The sequence below is a fragment of the Penicillium macrosclerotiorum genome (genome assembly GCF_028827735.1).
Source record: "Penicillium macrosclerotiorum strain IBT 26536 chromosome Unknown utg000001l_segment0_segment0, whole genome shotgun sequence".
Taxonomy (NCBI): Eukaryota; Fungi; Ascomycota; class Eurotiomycetes; order Eurotiales; family Aspergillaceae; genus Penicillium; species Penicillium macrosclerotiorum.
Genome location: NW_026643081.1, coordinates 1,417,353 through 1,441,512, shown reverse-complemented (window position 1 = coordinate 1,441,512; position 24,160 = coordinate 1,417,353). Strand labels below are relative to the sequence as shown.

Below are 24,160 nucleotides of genomic sequence, written 5' to 3'. Positions count from 1 at the left end.
TGTCTAATTCTGTTAAAAAAGTAACAGAGTCTTGGTGTCTATGTTGTCCGTTACTTTATTCTTGGAAGGAGTTACCATCGCAGCTCAGGACCTGTCATCTGGCCAAACACTGTGGAGTACACAGCTTGTATAGATTAAAGCACGATAGGCCAAGAAACTGGGCACAATCAGCACAGGTTACTAAATTCACTTCTACAGTATTTCATCGTTCAAGGAAATATCAAGTCTCGTGGTCTTCGTTTAGTCGCTCATCTACCAAAAATTCGGTGTAAAAGCACAAGGCAAGGGGGAGTATGAAGATCGGCCTGCGCCCTGCGCCCAAAGAATAGCATCGGAGAACACGCTAGCAACCGACGAAGAAAGAAATGAGAGTAAGCAACCATAGAGCTAAGAAATGAACATCAATCAATAGAACCCCGAACACATGTCCGTCATGAAAATGTACAGAATGGAATGAAAGTAAAAGCGACGACTCGCTACCAAGGGCAAAAAAAATCTGCTCGGAAATTCTATCGAACATGTCGAAGGTATCTCGCCTGCTATTCACGACTTCATCTCTCGCACGCTGCGCAGACACCGCTCAATGCGTTTCCCGCGCTCGCGTTCCCGGACAAGCGTGTCCTTGACAAAAGCCCGGATGGCGTCGCGCCCGACCTTCTCACGCCATGTGGTCCACCCGGCTAGCTCACCGACGACGACGTCTTTGTTCCAGGAGACTTCTCTCGCGAGACGAGAAGCCTGAGCTTCGCCCTCGCGGATTTTCTGCTCGAGGTCGCGGACGGACTTCTGCCGCGATTCCTCGAAGCCGGGGAGGTTGATGTTGAATTTGCGAGGCAGGGAAGAGGAGATGAGGGACGAGCGGGCGCGGGAAACGCTCCGTGTTGTAGAAGTCAGGTTAGACATGAGAGATAGGGGACGAGAGAGGGATTTGAGGATAGCGGCGGTGGTGTTGTCGAAGGAGGTAAGCGCGGCGATATATTGGAGGAGAGGGGAGGAATCGGAGCTGGAGGTGGAAAGACAATTCCCATAGCGGGCGAATGCGTCGATGTAAGAAGGCGGGAGGGCATTGGTGGGTTCTTGGAACGTGGAGAGAACAGCAGCACAGAGGTTGACGGCGTCTGCGATATCTGAAGCACTATTTTGGAGCGCATGTCCACGCCGTATCAGGCTGCGCGTATTGACGTGTACACCACGCACCATATCTTGCGCATGGGAGATGAATTGCTCAGTGTCACGCATTCCCTCGTGTGAAACCGGGGCGAATTCGTCTGCAATGGTCTCCATGAGCACTGCTGCCTTACGGCGGGATCGATCGGCCATCATTTCGGGCTGCAGTTCTGGGACGAGGAAGAACTCCCACAGCATTTCGTGAGTGGAGAAAGTAGGATGGGTCAGGAGTGTTTTGAGAAACCGGTCTAACTTTTCTTGCAGGTCGTGAAGAACTGACCGCGATGGTTTGGAGTGTATTTGGAACGGATTTCGGAAGTCGGACAGAGACGGCACATATGATCCAGGATGTTCAACTGCCAGCCATTTGGCCAGATTTTCGAAATCGGCGAAACTGCGACGACATGTGGTAACGGTGTATGTAGTTGATCCCGGTCGAGAGGATGCTACGGAATCTGATGATTGAAATGGTGCGCCAGACTTGAGAATAAATCGCACGGTAGCGTCTTCGACAAAGAATGACCGCACCACCGTAGTCACTCGTCCAGAAGGATCACCACATGAAGATGGCGGGTTTGATAACAAAATCAGATCATCAATGCGATTTCGTACCTCGTCGTCTTTCGCTAGCTCGACCGCAGTCAACCCACGAGTCTCTTTCACATGAACATCAACTCTCGGGTCCATAAAGAGGATTCGCACTTGATCGACTCGTCCATATTTGCTAGCCATCATCAGGGGTGTAAACCTCTTATCGTTTGTGGCATTCGGATCGCAGTCACTCTCTTGAAGAATCCGTGTCGTGATATCAGGGTCCCCAACTATGTGGAGCAGTGTATTTCCTTTGGCATCGACATGATCGTCAAGCTGGAGCGGCTTTGCATTGCTTTGAGCTCTCTGAGCAGCCGTCAAAGCAGCCGCAACCATAATCTTGTACTCAGGGTGATCGTAAGACCGACAGAGAGCAAAAAGTGGTGTCTGACCATGCTTATCCCGCTGACGCCATGGGAGAAGATGCCCCAATCGAGATAGTAGTGAAGGTGTGCTAAACAGATAATGTGCCACAGTACGACCATGAACATCTGATTTTGTCAAATACAGAGCGATCGTTCTTTCATCACTTTTGCTGAAGAAGAAATCCAGAAGGATGTCAACAATTTCGCTGTGTGCGAGCTGCACAGCCGCATTGAGAAGAGTGGTGCCATCAACATTTGTATCTTCAAGAATATCCTCCAGGGGATAATACTCTTCTAGGCTGAGTATGTACTTCAATGACTCTGTCTGGCGATACTCCACCGCCATCATGGGAATTGAATCCCCAGCTGGATCCTGTGTTTTAGTAAGAGTCTCCAAGGAACTGTCGCCTTCGATATTGCTTGTCATAGATCCGATCGTATTTGTCCTGGAGAGAAACGATATGGCCGAGGACTCGGATAAGCTGCGCACGTCCATTGAAACCTTTTTGACTGGCCGATAGAAGTCCTTGGAAGACGAATTTCCATTGCCCCATGTCTGGAAAGGGAACACATGGGATAGCGGAGGCGCATCTGAAACGATAGCCTCTTCCGATGACGAATCTCCACTTGTGATGGCCAAGCTACTGAGCATAGAAGATGTGTCAATAGGTGAGTCTTCTGGTTCGTCCGAGATGTCGGTTTGGAAGAAAACCGATTTGCGCTCGGGTTCCTGGGGAACAGCTTCATCGGTAGAGTCATGATCTCCATTAGGTTCGAGAATGCCTTTCATATCTGAGATCCTGCCTGCTTTAGTCGCTTGCCATAGACGCCGGTTTCGAGTGCTTGCACGGCGGAGACCAGCCGAGTCAGTGACAAGGTACATTAAAACTGCTTCGAAAGTACTCAGTGCATATCCCATCTCTCCACTATCCACATCGTCAATGTAGATGAAGTGCTGCATGTACAGTAACCGTGCTTGCAGATGGCGAACTTGTGATCTTATGACGACGATCAGCAGCAAAGATACCAAAACATCGGCGTTTATGGTCAGCGGAGGTCGTCCTTTCTCCGACGCAAGCCCATCAACTTTATCATAACTTCCAGGGTAGGAGACAACTTTGATAGTCTCTAGGAGGGTGTTTAGCATCTGATGGGGACTCTTGGCGTCGGTAATTTTGCGAAATTCTTCCACACCCCGGCTGAGTCGACGAATAAGTTCTCGCTTCCCTTGTCGTCCGCCTTCCACTGTGATGCCCACCTGGGTAACATCGATACTCTCCATATGTCGGATCCTCGAGTCCAGCTCAGAATCCTCTGGTTGTCGAAAGGCACAGAGACGGGGGAATAGCAATGGTTCATGGACTTGCTCGGCCACATATTGTTCAATAAGTCGCTCGACCAGAGGACCAGTGAGATCAGTGGTTGCCCCCAAAAGCGACAATTGTTGCTTGTCAACCAGACGAAACAAATCTATTGCAGCGGTCACTGCTGTCTCCAGACTTCGGCGCATCAGATCTTCGTCGTCTTCAAAATACTCTTCTGAGTTGAATGGCAACCGGCCCCTTCGAGACGACCAACTTCGAATGGACGAGCTTTCATCTTGTAGTAACTCTGTGCGTGTAAGTTTATTTTCGTTTTCGCTACCCGATGCGGAGGGTGACCGCGATGGCGGAGGAGGTAGCGGTTTGCCGAGTTCTTTGCCAAATTCACGAAACAGTCTTTCCAGGCCTGGTTGCATTTGTCGTGCAATCATCGGAAAGTTGGATAGCAACTCCGCAAATGACTTGATTTCTTGTTTTGACGGCGTTACCGACTCTCCATTCGACCTCTTTTTATCTGCAGGGGCAGGCTCAATCTTCCGTACTTCCGTCCCAGGTACTGCAGCAGGGATAATTCTAGCGGGGTCGTACAACCCGATCAATGGGCGCGAAATGTAGTATATGAGCCATGGCCGGGACTCGCTGGACGGGGTGTAGTAAAGCGCATCGGACAAGAGCTGAGCTTGGGTGAGTGACTTGAAACCTGGCGGTTGACCCATGTTAGCAAAAGGCGATCCTCGATGATGTAGATGCTCGTCCTTACCCTTATTGCTGTAGACTGAGTTCTCTTTGATTATTACAGTCCTCCCATTGAAGGTAGTCACCTGTTTTGCCTTTCCTCTACTATCCCGAATACTTGATTCGTCCTTCCCATTCGTCGAGCTCGAATTGAGGGGCATGCGCAGCACATGGCTCCCTAGAAACTCCTCCGATGTAACCAGATCCGAGTAGTACAGATTAGATTCTCGATCGCGAGACCCGATAAGGCATTCAGTTGTGGGAACAAGTAAGACCTAAAAAATCATACATCAGGATTCATCAGGGACTCCGGATGATCCGAGGGGCACAGGAGCTAGACTTACATTGTTCTCCACGGGTATACACTGCCCCGGAACAGTGCTTCGGAAGAACGCACGAAGAAAAGGATTTAGAGGGTGCATCCAAACGGTATTGGACGGCCCGGCAGAAAAAATCCAGTAATCATCAAGCCGCCCGTATCAGGTATGAGTCGTGGGGAATTTGGGCGCGTTGTGAACAATTCGCGGGGAAGAGCTCCGGCGCATTCAGCTGCAGGCAGCAGTCCGGGGTATTGAAGGTGTTTAAGCGCGTGGCTGATTTGCCGAGCAAGAATCAAACCCGTGAAATACGAGAAATTGAGGAATCAATACAAGAACCAGAATGCAGAGAACGAGTGCGCGAAAATGAAGCAACGCGAATTGAGTCGAGCAGGGAGTTCGAGAACGTGATCGCTGCGGGAGCTGATCCATTGGCGCTATACCGTGTTAGGTAATCCGGGATTCCCTCTCTACGGCGATAGACTTCCGAGGACTACAGCACAGAAACAAGGGAAAAATACACTTCAATAATATGACCCGCTCATGTTGGAGATATTTGGTCTATTGTACAAAGAAGAATAATTCAACGGCAGACATATATGCCGATAATACAGTGGAATGGCCTCTGGTGGTTGGTCCTCCGCATTCGATGTATAGCGCTTCACAGGGAAAAGAGAGGGAAAAGGCCGGACATAAAGAAGTTCTGCCATATGAAAATAATTGCAAGACGGGTAGGCCTCGGAGCCATTTACAGTCTGCGAACCCTCCGGCTTCGAGTACCACCGAACTTGAGGCGAGTTGAGTCGGTCACTCGGCTGACAAGCCCACGGACGTTGCGTCCCTCATTGCCGAGCAGGACCTTGGTGAATGCATCCCGGCCCTTCCCAAACCCGCGGAAAACAACCTCGATTCGCTTGATGTCCAGCAAAAGGCCCCGTTCTTGAATCTGCGACAAGACATGGGAGGACAATTGGTAGGCAGGGTCGAAGCCTGCACGACCGCCTTTGCGGAAACCGATTTGGCCGCAGCCCATGGACAGTATGGGGTTACCGTTCGGTCGCGTCAGGGTCAAAATGGTGTTGTGCTTGTGTGAATAGACGTGGAGGTGGTGGGGAGGAGCCTTGTCGGCGTAAGGGTTTTTCATCATGTCGGCTTCAAGGCTTTCAGACAGACGAGCATAGTCGGAGGCCGCACTGGAGGAGGATTTGTCGCCAGTCATCATTCTAGAAATAGCAGACAATGGTGAAGAACTGTCGGAGGATTCTGCTTCGCGATCCAGGATCTGGTTCTCAATCGTCCTTGTCTTCTCCTTCAGGCTCACGGAGGCGTTCGGGGACGAGGAAAAAGGTCGAAAGGTACGCAGAGCCATAACTCGAGGTTGGCATTGCCGACATACTGAAGGTAGCGTCTTTGCGAGCGCGCTCATTGAAAAGGTATTCATTGCGGCGACGAGAGCCGTTTCAACGGCAGTGAGAGGGTGCAAGGGGTGCAGGCGTGGAGCAATAGAATTGCCAAAGGAAGAAATTCAAGCTCGGAATTAAGAAACAGAATCACACGGAGACGTAAACCAATTGGGCAAACAAATGGTCGCAGCCAACCGGGTGAGTCGCAAGAGCCGTAGTCGGACCGACAAGAAGCGGAAAGGGAATCACTGGAAGTTTTTCGAAGTCTTGGCATCTCGACTTTTTCCCTTACTCACTCACCTCCTCCGGTCCAACCTCTGTTCTTCACTTTTTTATCCCGAACATCCGGGCTGGACTGGATTTAATTTGCTTCTGTCATATCCAACTCGATTTTTGTTCCTCCATCCTTCGAAAACTCCCCGGAGCATGATTTCCGCCAAAATGGCCACCGCTGCTCGTGCGGCGACCTTGAGGTCTCAGGTCCCGATCTTCAGAGCCACGTCGCAAAGCTCTCGAACTGTCTCGTATTCGGCCATGCCGTCGCAAACTATGAAGCTTTCTGGCACGAGCCGGGATCTCCTTCACAATACTCAACTCCCTGTCTCCAAACTCGTCTCCCCGTTCGCCGCCCTTCCTTTGACCCGATCTTTCCACGTCGGAGGCCCTCTTTTCCAACAACAGCAACAGTCTAAGGACGAGAAGAAGAGCGAAGAGGCCAATTCAGAGTCACAGAAGGAACAAGGAGAAGAGACAAATGGAGAGAACAAGGAAAAGAAGGAAGACGCGCCCCCCGCCACCCCATGGAGACAAGTCTCCCTGGCAAGTGTTCCGGGACACCCTCCAGAGCGAATTCAAGGCCTCCAAGGAATGGAATGAGTCTACTAAAGCTCTGGCTTCCTCTGCACACCAGTTCACCGAGAATGAGAACATCAAACGCGCTCGTGCGGCGTACGAGGCCGCTTCTGGAGCCGCTGGTACACACACCTCCGCCGCGCTTAAACACACCGGCAAGGCAATTGGAAAGGGTGCTGCCTGGACATGGAACACATCTGTTGTCAAAGGTGTCCGCAAGGGTGTCTCTGTCACTGGTGCGGGTATTGAGAAAGCGACGAGACCGGTTCGGGAGACCGAGGCATACAAGAATGTGAAGGAGACCATCGATGATGGGAGCAGCTCCCGTTATGGTGGATGGGTTGAGAAGGAAGAGCGCCGCCGGCAGCGCCAGCTGCGTGAGGAGATGGAGCTCAAGTCTGGCAAGCGCCGGTTGCAGCGATTGGAAGAGGATCCGAAGTGAGTTTTCATACGGTTTTATCCTATTTTGCCTGGAGAATCTTGACCTAATCTGAATCAGTGCCGGAACCAACGTTACTCTTCACAAAGATGCTGCCTGGAAGGAGTCGTGGCGCACCTTCCGCGAGTCAAACCCGATGATGCAGAAGCTCTTTTCCATGAGGGATGTCTATGAGGAATCCGAAAATCCGCTCATCAGCACTGCTCGCAGCATCTCGGACAGAGTCGCTGGATTCTTCGCAGAGAATGAGACCGCCATGGTCATCAAGAAGTTCCGGGAGATTGACCCCAACTTCCAGATGGAAGAGTTCCTTCGTGAACTCCGCGAATACATGCTGCCCGAGGTCCTAGATGCTTATGTCAAGGGTGATATCGAGACTCTCAAGCTTTGGCTTTCTGATGCTCAGTTTTCCGTCTATGCCGCTCTCTCGAAGCAATATACCACTGCAGGTCTGAAGTCCGACGGCCGGATTTTGGATGTCCGTGGTGTCGATATTTCCAATGCACGTATCCTGGACCCTGGCGAGATTCCAGTATTTGTCGTCACCTGCCGTGCCCAGGAAGTCCATGTCTACCGCAACGTCAAGACCAATGAGCTTGCTGCCGGTATGGAGGACAAAGTTCAGCTGGTTACTTACGCCATCGGCTTGACCCGTATCCCGGAAGAAGTCAACAACCCCGAGACTCGGGGCTGGAGATTGATCGAGTTGCAGAAGGCTGCTCGTGACTACATCTAAGTCGACAGCCTGATTTAGCTCTTTTCAGCAATAACTTGCTTCCGGCCTCCAAGACTATATCTCTCATGACGGACCTCGCTCTCACATTCATAAACTCGGTCCTATCCCTCTCGACTGTACAATACCTTTGTTTGATATTAAAGCAGGCGGAAAACGCGCTCGCCGATGGCATTGTCAGTCATCGGTGACCACGGCTTTCAAGCTTTTGTGGTTAGCCGTTTCTCCTTTCTTTTCATGTATTAATGTTCACTGTTACTCTTTTCTCTTCCATCCTTTCTGTCCTCTCTGTGGGCTTATTACTTTTAGTTCCACTCCAAACCCCACCATCCCCATAGATTTGGGACTACGGTTGCGCGTTGGATTTTGTGTTGGTCTGAAGGGCATTTGGTCTCGAGGTGTTTTGTGGCGTCGTTTGCTTTTGCATTTTACTCTCCCCTCGACACTGTCTGATCTGCATTAGTGCTAGTTTTCTAGCCATGTTGTTTTGTTTATTGGCTGAAATGCCGTTTGATGGATTCCGTGTCCGATATCGGCAAGGAGCAAATAGGTGGAGTTGCATTGAAATCAGTGTAAATATATGAAAGGAGAATGTAACTTCCAAGCAATCAAGTGTTTCCCGCCTTAGGCTGCTAGACCGTTCGTTGCACACCATTATAAACGTACATTTCTTCTCTATCAAAGATGAGAAAAAAAGCATTTGGAAGAAATATGGGGAAGCAGTCCATATCTAAAAACGCTGCCGAAACCTAGAATAGCCACTAAAGCATCAAGATCGTCTCTTTTATTTTCAAATATCATCCATGCATCATTCATTCACTACCAAATCACTGGCCACGTCCAGCACCGCCGCCACCCATCATGTTGCGGGCCCTGTAATACAGTTAGTGGGGACGAAGGGGACTGGAGGTTGTATCAAAAAAACTCACATGTCGGCAATGTTGGGGTCGCTCATGAGGCTAGACATGTCGGGCATGCCGCCACCTTGACCGAAGTTTTGGGCCATCTCGCGCAGGCGGGGGTTGCTCATCAAATTGTTCAGCATGTCCGGGTTGCTCATAAGTTTCTGAGCCATGTTGGCGAACATGGGGTTGTTCATCATGGAACCCAGGTCTGGCATGCCGCCACCGGCACCGCCAGCACCGCCGCCAAGCATGCTAGCCAGAGATGACAGGTCCGGCATGCCGCCGGCACCACGGGACGCACCAGAGGCGCTGTCCAGTTCCTCGGACGGGGGCTCACTGACACGGCTGGCTTCCTCGATCTTCCGCTTCGAGGTTTCCAGGCCGCGCTTCATAGCTTCACTACCACCATTCCCCTCGGCCTCGATACCCTTCTCGTATGCTTCTTTAGCGGCATGGTAGTCACCCATGTCGAAACGAGCAAGACCAAGGCGGCTCCAAGCCTTCGAATACTTAGGGTCCACCGCAACGGCGAGTTCAGCATCATCTGCGGCCTTCTCGTGCTGACCAGAAGCGGAGAACGCGGCGGCGCGGTTGGAGAGGTAGATCGGGTTAGCCGGCGCGATCTCAAGGGCCTTGGTGTACTGTTCGATGGCGGCGTTGTAATCCTTCTTGGCCATAAGAGCATTGCCCTCCGACTTCAGCTTGTCGGACTCAGCAGTAGGAGCCCCAGCCTTAGGCTTATCTCCTTGGGATTCCTCAGGTCCTGCGCCGGCTGACTGAGGGGTTGACTTGTTCCGCAGCTTCTCGTAGACACTGTAAATGTTGGCTAGAGACTGGCCACCCACGGCCTCCTTCACGGCGGCCTCATCGGTTGGATCAACCTTGAAGGTATCAGCGATGCAGGACTGCGCAATCTCGATGGACTCGGCGTCGTCGGCGGTGAGAGTGCCGTCCTTCAGGCTGGAGCCGAGGAAGTCGATGATGGCCAGAGCCAGGCGCTTCTTGCTTTCGGTAGGAGCCTACGAAAATGCGAATTAGTCGGGGCTACATCATGGGAAAGAACTCGACATATTCTCACCATAGTAGCAATTCTTGTAATACCAAAAGATTGGGAATGAGAGACACGTCTCTTCTCAGGGGAGAAAAAAAAGACAATGCGGGGGAAAGCTCCAGCACGTGATGCCGCTTATCGCCCCCGTTGGATCGGCCTGTTTGGCAAGCGTCGCCTTGGTTGGTCCTCTTTTTTCTTCGCGCCGGTAGATTCTGGCTTCTGTTGACAATTGTGACTGGAGCGCCATGACTTGATGTGAGCTCCATCGCCAGTCTCAACACCATTTCCCCCTTACAAGCCGAACCATGTATTGGCCCAATGGAGTGCCCCGGGTCTACGCGGTAAATGGCCCTGGTATACGACATTTCTCCCCCGACGTCGATCGCGATGGAGTCGAAAGCCCTCCAGGGGAGCTGAGAAGCTCTGCCAACTCCTCAATTTATACTGAGAAAAGTAACGGTTCGGAAGACCAAAGTCAGGAGCCGAAGACACCACCCTTGGACAAGGCCGATGCTCCGAACTGGGAACAGGAAGCTATCAAAGGCCTCTGCGTCTCTCGCTCTGGCCATATATTCGCGACCATAACTGAATCATCCATATCTCTATGGCAAACCAGAGTATGTTGTCGGACCTCCAAGAACTGCCATGCTGTAAATGAAGACCCAAGTGCTAACAGACACGGAAGCCCACCGCAGTAGTAGCTGCTATAACTCGGTCTTCATACTCTCTCAAAACATACGGCACCAATGTGGCACTTCTCATGCATCCAGACTCCACAATTCTTATCGTACAGACCCTCAATGGATACCTCCTCACGTATGCAGTGGCATCGGACCCAGCCACACGAGTCTACCAACAACGATTTGACCACACCACACACCCTCGTCGTCAGCAATTAGCGCGTTTTTCTGCGGTCGAAGAAGCGAATGTGGTTGGAGATATAAGCATCAGGTTTCGAATGGCTATTAAGATTGAATCTGGGATTGTCAAGGCGCTGGCGCTGGACCAGGAACTTGTTGTTGCTACTGTCAAGCCCCCAGCGGTACAGTGCATTCGATGGGCACCTGAAGCTAGTAGCACGCAGGCGACCTCGGAGATGTTGAGCCGCATACTGAATGTGCCAAAAAAGGTGTCCATCATCGACATGGTTTATGATCGTGCCATGAATCTCTTGATTTGGTTGACCAGCAATGGTCAGGCATATGCAGTACAACGAGTTTCGGAGACGCAGGATGACTCTGATGGACATAAAAAGCTTTTTCATGGCCATTGCTTCCATGATCCTAACAATGATGGCGAGAAGGCAGTCAAAGTTGCTGTAAATGCACGATTTTCATTGTTAACGATTAATTGTGCCAACGGGGAGATTCTTGTTTACACAGCCAAAGACTACATGGGCAATGTACCTCTGTCTCAAAAGCTACATCTACCCGCGTCGCCCACTACCACTGGAGCCTTGACTTTCATGAACTACTCACCAGATGGATACTGTCTCTTCGCTGGGTATGAAAATGGGTGGACGACATGGAGCGTTTTTGGAAAACCCGGTGGGAACAGTTTCTCTGTTGACTCTACTCTGGCGACCTCAAATGGCGAAACTTGGCTGACAGGCGTCTCGAGTGGTTGCTGGATCGGTGGTGGATCTGACATCATTCTGTCGGGATACCGTGATCGACGTCTCTGGATCCTGGAGACAGCTCGCAGTGCCTTGACTGGTTGCTTTTCAGCTGCAAATCTCGCCAGAGGCTTACTTCAGACTGGAACGGAGTTCATTCTGTACCGTGGACACGATCTGCCCGACCTGATGACCATTTCGGGCAAAGACTCGCTGTGGCACCATGCGCAGTATCCTCCCGCCTATCTCCATTCACAATGGCCTATTAAATCCTGCGTCGTATCCCAAGATGGCAGATACGTCGCGATTGCGGGTCGCCGAGGATTGGCGCATTATAGCGTTAGTAGTGGCCGTTGGAAGGTCTTTGAGGACTCTAAAATGGAGAACTCATTCGCTGTTAGAGGGGGGATGTGCTGGTATGGGCATATCTTGATCGCAGCTGTAGAGAGTGATGGGTCATACGAGGTACCTTTTATTTCGGAGTACCAACTTATTATGCAAACGCTGACCTCATCTTCTAGCTTCGCTTGTACTCTCGTGAGGATATGCTTACCAACAATTCTATTATGCATATCGAATTTCTTCCATCACCAGTGGTCTTCATAGGCCCATCTGGAGAAGACTCTTTGCTGGTGTACACTTACGATAACATTCTGTATCACTATATCATCAACTCCACTCAACCTCAGATCACGCTTGTTCCTGTTGGGCAAATTGCTTTTAACGGGATTGTGAGAGCACCTACCCGTGTCCGAGCAATTAGTTGGGTCTTGCCTGAGGAACAGATGCGTAAGATACACCTGGCAGCACTGTCATAACTGAGCAACTTCTGATGTTATTTTTCTAACAGGCAATGGTGATCCGTCACAAGACGTCAAGGTAGCATCGGTGTTACTTTTGGTTGATGGTAATCTCGTTCTATTGCAGCCGACAGTCACGGACAATGGTGATCTCAAATACGACATGCGCGTCATATCTCATGATGTTGAATACTACATTCTGATGCGCGACCAGCTTTCTTTCAATTTTGCCCCTCAGAACGATGGATCCCTGCCCGCAAGTCCATCTGTTGAGTTGTCACTTGAGTCATCTCATAATAGCCAGTCTCTTCGGGACTCTCTATGGATGTTCAGAGGCAAAGATCTACTCGCATGGAATGACATTCATGACATTCTCCAACAAGACACAGTGCCGGCACCACTCAACATCCCCCTCGATTTCTACCCATTATCTGTCATATTGAACAAAGGCATTGTCCTAGGTGTGGAGTCAGAAATGATGCAACGGCGCGATGTGACATTTACTAGTCTCAAATTTGCCATTCGAGTACGTTTTATCCTACCAGTAAATATACACCCCATTCAAGCGGCTGACTGGATTACAGACACATCTTTTCCTACCATATTTCCTTCAATACAGCTTAATGAACATTGGCACGTCTGCTGCACTGTCTCTCTGTCGCCATTTCTCACACCTTTCCTATTTCGCCCATGCCCTGGAAATTCTGCTACATCACGTTCTTGACGATGAGGTTGACAATGAAAGCCGAGCAAATAAGTCAGATAGCCCAATTGTCCGAGAGGGCCCACTTCTTCCTACCGTCATCGGTTTTCTGCAAGCGTCGCTTCCCATCAGAGACTATCTTGATATCGTGGTGCAGTGTACTCGCAAGACAGAGCTTCGGTCATGGCGGACTCTATTCACATATCTCCCGCCACCCAAGGACCTATTCGAGCAGGCTCTGAGGCTTGACTCGCTCAAGACGGCTGTTGGGTATCTCCTCGTCTTGCAAGCCTTTGAGGATGAGGACCATGAACACGATGGTCGCATTGAAGAATACGTTGTCCGTCTAATCGGGTTGGCATCTCAAAAAGGGGACTGGGAACTTTGTGCAGAATTGGCTCGCTTCCTTATCGCACTCGATTCCTCGGGAGAAATGCTGCAGCGCGCTATTGGGCGAGTGGGCTTGCGCCCTGGCCCTAGACCTCCCATCAATGGTGGCAATTCGGGATTGGCTTCGAGATCTGGATCAGCTGCTAGTGTCAAAGGCCTAGGGCTCAGCCTGCCACTCCGTACCCCGTCCTGGTCCTCTCTTTCCCCAACATCACCCCTGTCTCCGCAGCAGAGTGGGCGGGATGGTGACGTATCAGACGAATACCCGCATTCTGTGGACAGTCGAGACGACTCATAAGGTCCCGCATATCTCATCGCACAATAATCATTCATGATGCATCCTTCCAGCCCTCCTTGTATATAATATGGATCTAACATACGATCTCAACATAATGAATCATCTACTTTGGGAAACTCAAACAGTCCAGAGATGTATCTTTCATATTTCATTGTTAATTATTAGTTAGTGCGTGGCAACTCGTTCAACTCGATCTGTTCAGATGAATGACGGGTATCGTAATCAAGAGCCAATTGCTGCTCGTTGCCAGTGGAGAAGTTTCCAAGGCGATATCTACAATCTTTTTCAAGTAAGTGCTTCTCCCGTTCACTTTGGCTCATGTCATATGTATCGCCACAGTCGTCAAGCATGCGACTGTCCACAACCCACGGGATGATCGATCCAATGCATCGAGGAACTCGCGGTCCTCTATATCTTCTATACCGGAGTATGAAAACGGATGTCAAGGCGACTGTATCAATGCAAACAAGACAGATTATGATAACGACCAAGCTGTTGGATGGCATTAAGCCCCAGAGAGTTTCTGTGGTCACCCCACGTGCCTGAGTAGCAGATTTTGAAGGTAATCGGAAAAGATACTCGTCTTTCCAAAGAGCCAGATGAGTGCTGAACAAATTCTGATAGACATATCGAACTGTCTTGATCAAGTCTTTGGAATTCATATCAGTGGTGTTGGGATATGATGTGTTGTATGCATGCGCTATTAAACGGCCCGGCCAGTCATGATGATGATGATGATGTAAATGTCGATGAGAGGAAGAGTTTTGCGAGGAAAGGTTATGTGAGGGCAAGTTTGTAGGGGATGTAGTCAACATGTCGTTAAAGTTGTCGAGGATATCTGTCCCGTTTGTAAAGAGCTGGCCGCTGGTGATTGAGCTTCCTGGAACGGCTTCTTGATTCTGGATGGTTCCGCTGAAATCAAAGTCAATCTTGAAGTCTTGGATATGGGCTTTCGAGTGACAGTGCAAAGCTAATGAGTCCGTGGCGTTTGCATCGGCTGTGCTGGTTGAATTCCAGGATGCGAGGACGAAAATGGTGGTATTTTGACAACGACTATCGGTTCCATTAGGTGAAAATAGCTGGACAGACCACTTCGACCGGCTGACGTGATTCGATGTGTTCGTTGGAATTTCAACTGTACAGGTCGGCATCTTTTCATCTCCTGTCAAAGCATAGTTCCAGATAGTTGATCCAGAACTGGAGTCGGTCGAAGATGAGTAGGATGAAATCACTTGGCAGTCGATATCTGCTCCGATACCGCGCGTGGTTGTATCATAGAGAGCGTACTCGTCATCGGAAGGATCATTGATCGCAAATGGAACGAAAAAGAAATCTCCGTCTGTTGAGGCCCAAGAAATATAGGTAACATTGTTCAACACCCGGCTGGTGATAAGCAGAGATACATCAATTGCCGTTCGATTAGCATCTGCTGAAAGCGCGGATGAGTTGTACTTGTTATATAAAACCGAGGTAGGCGACGAGTAGGTCCTCAATTGCGGAGTAAACAGCCCACCGCTCAATGCTCTGAGTCCTAAATCTCCCAGGCACACCAGTGACAGAACGACAAGGATGGCCGGTCTGCGGTGACGCCGGTCTACCAATGGAAGAAAGGGCGTCTGGATCCCATAGTTCTCAATGACAGACTGCTGTGTCGATGCCATCCCATCCTGTAATCGAATCCAGGGTTCCATGGCACTGAGGTGACGGTAAATGGACGTGATGAAGGATCCAATGATCGAGGCAATTGCGGTTGGTCCGTAGTTCAAGAAAATCATAGCCACCGTCGCTCCAGTACTTAAGAACGAATTAATGTTCTTCCATCGGAGGTAAGCCAGGCTGACTCCAAAGACAGCCAGTGTACCCATCATTAAAAAGCATTCGACAAGGAACCATGGCAAGGTCAAGAAATGGGGCATTGGGTCGGGCCGCTTTCTTGGGGTCAAAGAAGACGACAAGGAGACTTCGCTGTGACTGACGATTTGAATTTGCTTTTCTCCAGACTCATTTGACCATTGGCACCGTTTATCACTTGCCCACTGCCGAAGTTGACGTGTAGTTGCTCGTTGAAAAGCTGGATCTGATAGCATGGCCCTAGAGGAGGCAGTGAAAAGACAAGCAATAATAGCACACTGGGCAGCGATGGAACCAGGATCCCATCGCAAGAAATTCGGCCGGCGTTGATATATACTTGCCAAAAAACCAACGAGAACGAGACCCAATAGGAGGATGGTTTCGGCAATGACAGCAGCCTTCGGCGCGACGACCAGGATGACAACAATCGTCTGCTGTTTGGCCTCGACGAGCGTCGGACCTGCAGCTGGGCTGAACATTCTGTCGACTGTGACAATAAACTTATTATTCCAAAATCGTCGGATTTGTTCTTGGTAATCTTGAGAGCTTAGTAGATCACGAGCAGTGGCAATGATAACTCCATTAGAGCTCTGAGTCGTAGAGTTGGAAGAATTGAAAGGAGAGGTGTCTTCTATAATTGGAGGAATCTGTGCCGACAAATACCGAGATGCGATGAGATCGTGTATGCCATCCACATAGAACTCAGTGGGATCAAGCGATCGGATGGTAGAAGAATCTGTAGACACATCCGCAATGGAGGCGTTGGAATTGAAAGTAACATCAGCCTGCGCTTGACGATAGCTGCCCGTACAGGCTAGTACCGTTACGCTTGGATCAGAAACATTTTCCGCGGCAATTTTCATATCTATCATCACTCCGAAAAGATCGAAAGAAGTACAGTTACTCCAGAAGGCGGATGCGACGTCCAAATTCGAGGCAGCATTCACAGGCTCCCAATATCTTGCTTGGACGTTTTCCTTTCTAGACAGAATGCGGGTGTCCAACTCAATGCTGACTTGGCATTGAGAACGATTGAGATTCTCTCTGTTGCCAACAGTGACATTCCGGATGCTCCATGACCAGGTTTCGTTGACATTTGATGTGATTGAATTGAGCTTTGTACTGATTTGTGACGAAGATCCTTCTAGAGTGCTCGTCACGCAAGTCATGTTCGACCAATAGATCGTTTCGTTGAGAGTCAACAAAGAGCTATCGTTTTGTTCGTCGAACGGGATCGAGGTTGGCGGGATGGCGTAATTCAACGGAGCTGGCAAGAAAAAGCTATCAAAATCTGATGAGCCTAGAGGACCGAGGCGTGAAGCACCAGCAGACAGCCAAGCCTTCTGGCTGTCCAAATCGATCAACGAAGGCCAAGTCTTGACCAGTATCTGTTCATAGAAATTTCCTTCATCCAGAACCACCAGGCCTGCCAGTAGCGTAGGAAGGAATAAGCGGAAGAGTAATGAAATGAACGCAGTGCCCAAGACAATCCAATGGCGGCTGCGCAGAGCAGTCACGGAGGCCGAGACCCCATTACAGCAGTAATTGAGGAACAGCACGCTGGCTGGCGTACCCTCGGGTTTGGATAATTGGAAAAACGGCTCGAGGCGTTGTACATCCTGAGCGCAGATATCGAGGAGATTGATTGCCAGTAAAGCAGCAACCAGCGGCAGATAGGTATAGGCTCCCCAAATAACTGTCGGGAGGTCTTCTTCCCATTTCCAGTGAACAATTCCTCCTTGCCTCCTCGAGTATTGGCGAAGGACTTCAATGATCACAAGCATAAATAGAAAGAGGCCAGCTAAAAAGATCAGGTAACTCCGGCGCAATGATCGGGGTAGCCAGCCATTGGGGAGTCCTTTCTCGACTTCTGAGCGTTGCCCTCCATCGGCTTGCATTCTGCGGCCCCAGAAAAATGAGCCACAGTCATTGTGCTCAGTCCTGTTCGATGTGTTAATTAACGTGTTAAAGGCAGAGTCTACAGCAAAAAGAATTATGCTAGAAGATGTGGCGGACAGTCTTTAGCGTCGCGAAAACTTACCCAGTCTCAATTCTCTCGTTTAATCCACGTCGCCACCATGTCAAAAATGACCGGCTCCACGCATTTGGCCTCGTCGCGAACGAAGTCATACATCTGGAAGAAGTGACTACTATGCGAATCGCCGGCGACTCTGGCAGTAGCACCGATTCAGGGGTTTGGAGAAGTTTGAGATGGACTCTGTCATCGACCCTGGTATTGCGTGCCAAATGGGGTCGGGAACTCAAAAAAGAAAAGTTAGAAGGCCCATCAAAGGGCGCCAAGATCCGGAGACATTTGTCGTGCCCCGATATAGTGGATCCCAAACCTTATGGAAGGCTTCGCTGGGGATACTTAATTGGCTTGCCGGGCGGTGTCTCACCCTATTCCTGGTCATGTTCTTGGCAATGCAAATTTTGCAGCCTGGCACTCGATAATTAGACTGCATTTTCAACAGTTTTCGGCTCTTCAGATAAATAAAATTTCTAAGATAACTCTATCAATTGGTAACTAGCCCCCATATGCATGAGATGCGGCTCTTGTAGATAGAAAAGCAAGGAGGAAACTGTGCTTCCCCGTCAAACTCAAACGCTGAACAGCTGAACGTGCCCTCACGATAGGAGCTGACAGACTTTGCTAGCGGCGTTTTTGGTTTCAGCCTCGAGAATATTTACCACCTTCTAGGACGAGCCACGTAAGCTACATTGTTACCTGAAATTGGGCTAGCTTTGTGTGGTATGATAAGCATTTCAGTAGTTCATCTAGAGTATTCCGGCCTAAAGCTATGGACCACACAACAGAACCTACATAACACCGTGTATATAATCGCCCTCCTACAAGGTAGGTTAGATGCTGACTTTTCTTGTAGGAAAGTATTCTGTCCAATTCGCTGCCGAAGAATAACAAATAAGCATCTACGCTAACAACGCCGTCTAACTCTTCTCTACAAGGCTTACCCCACTGGCTTGCCTCCACCTACAAGAACTCGGCATTTTCAAGGAGCTGCTATACTGAGATTCCACTCCACCCTGCTCCACTATATTCGATCTCATCCAAACCTATATTAATGAACAAACGATACTCCATCTAGATCTTTATTTAGAACCTAGAATTCAACCAACAAACATTGACCCCTAAATATTGACACGGGGAAGCTCACAGCTGAATCTGACTAGGCAGAGAAGGGCTGATCGGATCAACAAGTCACCCACCAACCCAACACACTCTGCCATACTGAGCAGGTCCTCCCGATAGAGATTCAAGCTATCTGGCAGATAGAGGTTAAGTCTCTAATAACTGAACGCAATATTCCATCCACGAATCAGAATGCTCGCCGAGTTGGCATATTCTCCATCCCAATTTCTAGGATAATCTAGAACCTTTCAGCGGACGCAGCTTACGAGCCATAAAAAGAAGCGGAAAAGAAAGGTCCTTTTGACCTTATAATTCACAAATTTGAACTAGGAAAATTATAATCCCCGAAAGCGTACTAAAGACCCTTCATTACACCTTACTTCCATGAGCGAATTGCATGTGCTCCTGGCATGTTTATCGACGTCAAAATGACATTTTGCATCATTTTCCAAGGCACTTGAACACATGGGGAGGTGTTAAATCACCGAGGCTTATAAGATGTCACCAAAAGGCTGTTGCATCATGCAAAGCTGCTGGTGCATACAGCCTGGTTTCATACTTGTTAACAAAATAACGAAAGATCTTCAATCTCCAAACTGACTTAATGAGAAAGAGGAAGTCATTTTTTTGGATGGTAAAAGACTGATATATTCGAGAGGAAAAGGCGAAGAAAAGATTGGTATTATTAGAGACCAAAAAATTGAAAAAAGCGGCCTATTGCTCACTTGCTATTTACTTCAGACCTCGCATCTCTAGGATCCTTTTACGGCTGATGGATTATCTGAGATTACGAGGGTCGAATCAACGGCATGTCAAACTCCAAGACTCGAGGTCGACTTTACTCGTCCACTCCCCCAACCAAGTAAAGTCCAGACAGCAAGCATTCTACATCAAATCCCCAACTAACAACACACAAAGATTTACATTAATCAAAATGTTGAATATATGCAAGCATTTCAAGAAGAATTCTGCGGCTATCTCGTAATAATACTTGCCCATTCTCAAATTTTTCTGTAGTCTGTGTATTCCACAGAGACCTTGTGATAATAACCAAATCAATTCATTCTATGTAATAGTCAAGTAACCCTATGTTGCATCGCAAAAAGGGCGACTCTCCAAAAGAACCTGGCAGATTTGCTAATTCCGCTTAAGTATGCATTGCAATTTAAATCAGCTAGTTCTGTATGACCATTGCATGCTATGCGTCACACAAACCCCAGAAAAATATAACCAACTACTGACAGGGCGGGCATGATGCCCTGGAATCATATCACGTGTTATCAGGCATACCTTGCTCTCCCAACCGGTCCCCATTTACTTTGTTTTCCTGAAGATTTATTTGAATTAAGTGGCCCAGAATGAAATATTAAAGAAGATATTTTCTTCAGATCTCTATAGTCATTCACCAGTCACTCTTGTGCTTCACTATCATGGATCGATGAGATTATCGGAACCTTCTGCCTTGGCTCTATATAATACAACTTGGTGTCAGATCCCGAACTACTTTATAAGCCGTGCATTTTAAGAAGAAGCATTTAGTTGAAAAGAAGGTGGTAAACAATATGCTTCAGTCCATTCCAAGTGAATCTGTCAGTGTTGTATATAGACATAAATTGAACAGTTAAGGTTGGTAATGGAAACAGAATGTTTCAGTCTCCAGAAAACACATACTTTACTTCACCTATCAAAAATTCGTGGCCACTCTTCATATAAAGTCTAGGTATTGAGGTCCTGAGTTGGTACCTACATCTTATATAGTTCAATGTTCAAAAGTATCAAAATTGCCATCATAATTCCCACTATATTACCCTATCATGATGATCTCGGGACTTACGATTCCGTTCTTCGTTTCTGAATCGCGCTCGATAAATTAAGGCCCTGATTTCTTTCTAAAATATATTCATTATGAAGGAAAACATTAATCCTAGGTAGAATCAAGAACAGGTTATCTCAAGAAATCTCAGTCAAAACCTCACGGATTTTCCAGTCAATAAAGGCGAAGAAGTCATATCTACGATAACCTTCAGCATTTTAAGTTAGCGCCCATACATGGAACATGGGACTCCCGAGGGTATCAAGCATGAAAGTTCATATTTTCTCATTCAAAGCTCGAACATCATCAGCATAAAGAGTATCGTCACCCCAAGGTATATGCAACCATCCCAAACACGAAAAAAGAGAAATCATAACCATGACAAGCACACCCCCTCCCCCCTCTCTCTAAGGGCCGCATCTAATCTAACTGCATTTTCCAAAGTCCGTCACCCAGATAATGTCCCTCGTCCATGACAACGCCCTTGCCTTTGCTCTTCATCTCCTCGGTGCTAACTTTCAACGCACCTACCAGACAAGCCTCCTCCTTACCCTCGGCCATGACGGCAACAACCTGGCCTGCCTCGATAGCGTTCTCAGCATCCGGGAGGCGGCCGCCGGGTGAGGTCAAGCCGGGGGCCATGAGAGTGGCGCCGGAGAGCACGAAGCGGATGGCACCGCGGTCGATCTGGACAGTCGGGAGGGCAGAGGGGAATTGGTGGACGAGGCGAAGGTGGGGGATTGGAGGGCCATCAAAGGGCTGGAAGAAGAGGGGAGTTGAGTCAATTGTGTAGAGCGTTACTCGATCGGGCCTGCAGGAGGACAATGTTAGCTTTTCTTTGCGCCGTCCTTGGCTCGCGCCTTGATGTGCGGCAACAATGGCAATTGGTGGCGGATAGAGGGCTAGTTTCGGGGTATGTACAGTTTGATAGCTTCTAAGGATGCCTTTTTGGGCATAATCTCCTCGATATATGGCTCAAAGCCCGGGTAGGTCTCCAGCAGCTTTTGGCGCAGGCCGCGCTGCACGGAGGACTTGACCTTAGAGCGATTACTCGGCGGGATACTATATGGAGACACAAGTTAGCACTTTCCAGTTCGATAGAAAGTCACATAATTTGTCATTTGCGTCCAGCTACTCAGGGACTCCGCCTTCGAGATTCCTGAACAGCTATTCCTGGAGGTTGATTTGTGACGCGAGGGATCTTTAGCCCTGTTTTTGCTCGTGGATAGCACACAAATGGCCCGTAGATGGACCACAGAATATTGAAATGTCAGATTGAAGTAATACATCAGTCCACTTACTCTTTCTTAAACATGATGCTGGTTGCTGTAGATTGCTGAATGCTCCGAGTGCGCGAAGTGGGATGCGCGGGGTCTCACGTGACCGTGTAGACTCGTGTCTACCACTTGACAAACTCGACATGAAAAACTCGGCTGGCTTACAGTTGTACAAGAAGAAAATGTATATGGAAAGGCCCAATCGTACTTCTGTGCATTACACGATTACAAGAATTAAGGGAATCAAGTCATGCGGAAACAAGGTGTATCATTTGGAGCTATATAATTGCATCTAGTGCTTAGCGGCACCAGCCTTGATGAGCATGATGTCGCCGTCCTCGACGACATAGTCCTTGCCCTTGGTCATAATCTTACCGGCAGCCTTGACAGCAGCCTCATCACCAAGTTCCTTCAGGGTGCTATAGTTATACACAATAGCCTGGATGAAAGTCTTCTCAAAGTCAGTGTGGATAACACCGGCAGCAGCAGGGGCCTTGATGCCCTTGCGGATGGTCCACTGGCGGACCTCGTCCGGACCGGTGGTGAAGAAACTAGCCAGGTTGAGGGCCTGACGCATGGTAGTGATGACCTTGGGCAGGCCGGACTTGGTGCCGAGCTTCTTGCACTCCTCGTCGGCAGCAGCGTCGTCCTTCATGAGAGTCAGACGCTCCTCAAATGCCGCAGAGATGGGCAAGATGGGAGCACCAGGGGAGTTTTCCTTGATCCAGGCGAACAGGTTAGGCAGATACTTGTTCTTCTGGCGGATGTAGTCCTTCTCGCTCAGGTTGACCAGGTACACGACGGGCTTGGCAGTGAGGAGGAACAGGGGGTTGATGACTTCGACCTGATAATCAATTCACGTCAGCATGTGAGAACTGACAAGATATTGAGTGATGTTTTCAAGGCACAAAACAAAAAAAACTCCAATCTTTTTTTCAGTCCAGATTTAATTTCAAAATGCCCTCTGCGTGAGTTTTTAAATGAGGGATTCAACGAGCTGGGTTATATTCGCGAAAACGCTTATTCATCATATAAAAGATTGGAGTTTTGTTTCCAAGGGTTGTGGGGATAATTAAAGGGATGGGGAGATAAGAAAAATTTTCAACATACCTCCTTGGGGTTCCAGTCACCCTCCCGGATGTCCTTGCCTGACTTCAAAAATTCGAGGATCTTGGCAGTAGTAGCCTCCTCCTCCTTCATCTTCTTCATCTCCAGAGACTGGCCACCACGACGGGTCTGCTTGGACAGAGCATCAAGAGCCTTCTCGACGAACTCGATGTCCTTGATACGCAGCTCCTCGCTGATGATGGTCAAATCACGGACAGGGTCGACGTCACCCTCGACGTGAATAATTTCAGCATCATCGAAGCAACGAACAACCTGGAAGATGGCATCGACAGCACGGATGTGAGACAGGAAAGCGTTACCCAGACCGGCACCGGTGGAAGCGCCGCGAGTCAGACCGGCAATATCGTACACGGTCAAGTTAGCGGGCACCTGGGACTTGGGCTTGTACTGATCACAGAGCCAGTCGAAGCGCTCATCGGGGACGATAACGCGTGCCTCCTCGGGGTCAATGGTGGCATAGGGAAAGTTCGCCGGATTACCCAGAGAGGACTTGGTGATAGATTGGAAGAGCGTCGACTTGCCGACGTTGGCAAGACCAACCTAGATAGTTCACATAGTGAGCTTTGAAGCCAGGATGTGTGGCTGGGAAGAAAAAAACGAAAGGAAGGAAAGGGGAAGGGGGCGGCGCGAGGGTTTAAATAGTTTGTGTGGAATTAAAAAGTGGACTGTGCTGTGGGAAAAAACACAGCAAAAAAGGGTGGGGTCATTGCTCACATACGATACCGCTCTTCAAGTTGTTGCCAGGACGGCCCAGGAGGACCTTTTCTTGAACTTGGGCCTTCTTGGGAGGCATTTTATTGGATTTCTTCTTCTTGCTCGAGTAGAAGCGACAGGAGAGAGGTGGGAGAAGGTGGGGGGAGGAGTAAAGGCGGAAGCGGGCGCAGGGATGTCGCGCGGCAAAAGCAGGACCAGCTGCGGATCGATCGACGATACGAAGGAAGAAAATGGAAGAAGTGGTGAAAGACGTGATTGCGGTGCCCACGAATGCTGTGGGCAATGTCAATGGCTTGAAAATGCGAAGGAAAAGCAAGGGAGTGTAGGGCAATCGTGGTCAAGGAGAGCAAGCTGAAGCATGTCATCGAAATTTTCTGCCCGTCTTGGACCGACCGCCCACGTGAATATGAAACCCTGCCCTTGACGTCACGAGAAGTATACAAGCGCGAAGCCAGATCATATTTCGTGGGTTCTTGGTACGAGCAGGAAGCTGAGTAGAGGTAAAGATGATGTTCCATTTCTTACCAGAGGAGTATGATA

General features: G+C 49.1%; 8 protein-coding genes across 8 annotated transcripts; 2 read left to right on the top strand and 6 right to left on the bottom strand.

Annotated features, from left to right (window-relative positions):
• Positions 1-543: 543 nt before the first annotated feature.
• N7462_000481 (putative VPS9 domain protein) lies at positions 544-4,602 on the bottom strand (the record flags this gene model as incomplete). The annotated part of the gene is made up of 2 exons (XM_057072207.1): positions 544-4,455; positions 4,525-4,602. The coding sequence occupies 2 exons, from the start codon at positions 4,600-4,602 to the stop codon at positions 544-546; spliced, it is 3,990 nt and encodes a 1,329-aa protein (XP_056938737.1).
• A 643-nt stretch (positions 4,603-5,245) lies between these two features.
• On the bottom strand, positions 5,246-5,923 carry N7462_000480 (mitochondrial 37S ribosomal protein uS11m; the record flags this gene model as incomplete). The annotated part of the gene is made up of 1 exon (XM_057072206.1): positions 5,246-5,923. The coding sequence occupies one exon, from the start codon at positions 5,921-5,923 to the stop codon at positions 5,246-5,248; it is 678 nt and encodes a 225-aa protein (XP_056938736.1).
• Positions 5,924-6,341: 418 nt separating this feature from the next.
• On the top strand, positions 6,342-7,927 carry tim44 (protein translocase subunit TIM44; the record flags this gene model as incomplete). The annotated part of the gene is made up of 3 exons (XM_057072205.1): positions 6,342-6,719; positions 6,745-7,190; positions 7,252-7,927. 3 exons carry the CDS (start codon positions 6,342-6,344, stop codon positions 7,925-7,927), a joined length of 1,500 nt encoding a protein of 499 aa, XP_056938735.1.
• Positions 7,928-8,751: 824 nt separating this feature from the next.
• On the bottom strand, positions 8,752-9,910 carry N7462_000478 (uncharacterized protein; the record flags this gene model as incomplete). The annotated part of the gene is made up of 3 exons (XM_057072204.1): positions 8,752-8,797; positions 8,854-9,848; positions 9,908-9,910. The coding sequence occupies 3 exons, from the start codon at positions 9,908-9,910 to the stop codon at positions 8,752-8,754; spliced, it is 1,044 nt and encodes a 347-aa protein (XP_056938734.1).
• Positions 9,911-10,185: 275 nt separating this feature from the next.
• On the top strand, positions 10,186-13,686 carry N7462_000477 (RIC1 family protein; the record flags this gene model as incomplete). Its single annotated transcript, XM_057072203.1, has 5 exons — positions 10,186-10,497; positions 10,566-11,960; positions 12,017-12,284; positions 12,346-12,821; positions 12,880-13,686. 5 exons carry the CDS (start codon positions 10,186-10,188, stop codon positions 13,684-13,686), a joined length of 3,258 nt encoding a protein of 1,085 aa, XP_056938733.1.
• Positions 13,687-13,847: 161 nt separating this feature from the next.
• Positions 13,848-17,435, bottom strand: N7462_000476 (DUF3433 domain-containing protein; the record flags this gene model as incomplete). Its single annotated transcript, XM_057072202.1, has 1 exon — positions 13,848-17,435. One exon carries the CDS (start codon positions 17,433-17,435, stop codon positions 13,848-13,850), a length of 3,588 nt encoding a protein of 1,195 aa, XP_056938732.1.
• Positions 17,436-20,921: 3,486 nt separating this feature from the next.
• Positions 20,922-21,816, bottom strand: N7462_000475 (translation machinery-associated protein 20; the record flags this gene model as incomplete). The annotated part of the gene is made up of 3 exons (XM_057072201.1): positions 20,922-21,312; positions 21,423-21,563; positions 21,803-21,816. The coding sequence occupies 3 exons, from the start codon at positions 21,814-21,816 to the stop codon at positions 20,922-20,924; spliced, it is 546 nt and encodes a 181-aa protein (XP_056938731.1).
• Positions 21,817-22,070: 254 nt separating this feature from the next.
• N7462_000474 (YchF/Obg family ATPase) lies at positions 22,071-23,699 on the bottom strand (the record flags this gene model as incomplete). The annotated part of the gene is made up of 3 exons (XM_057072200.1): positions 22,071-22,622; positions 22,889-23,446; positions 23,625-23,699. The coding sequence occupies 3 exons, from the start codon at positions 23,697-23,699 to the stop codon at positions 22,071-22,073; spliced, it is 1,185 nt and encodes a 394-aa protein (XP_056938730.1).
• Between the last annotated feature and the right edge of the window lie 461 nt (positions 23,700-24,160).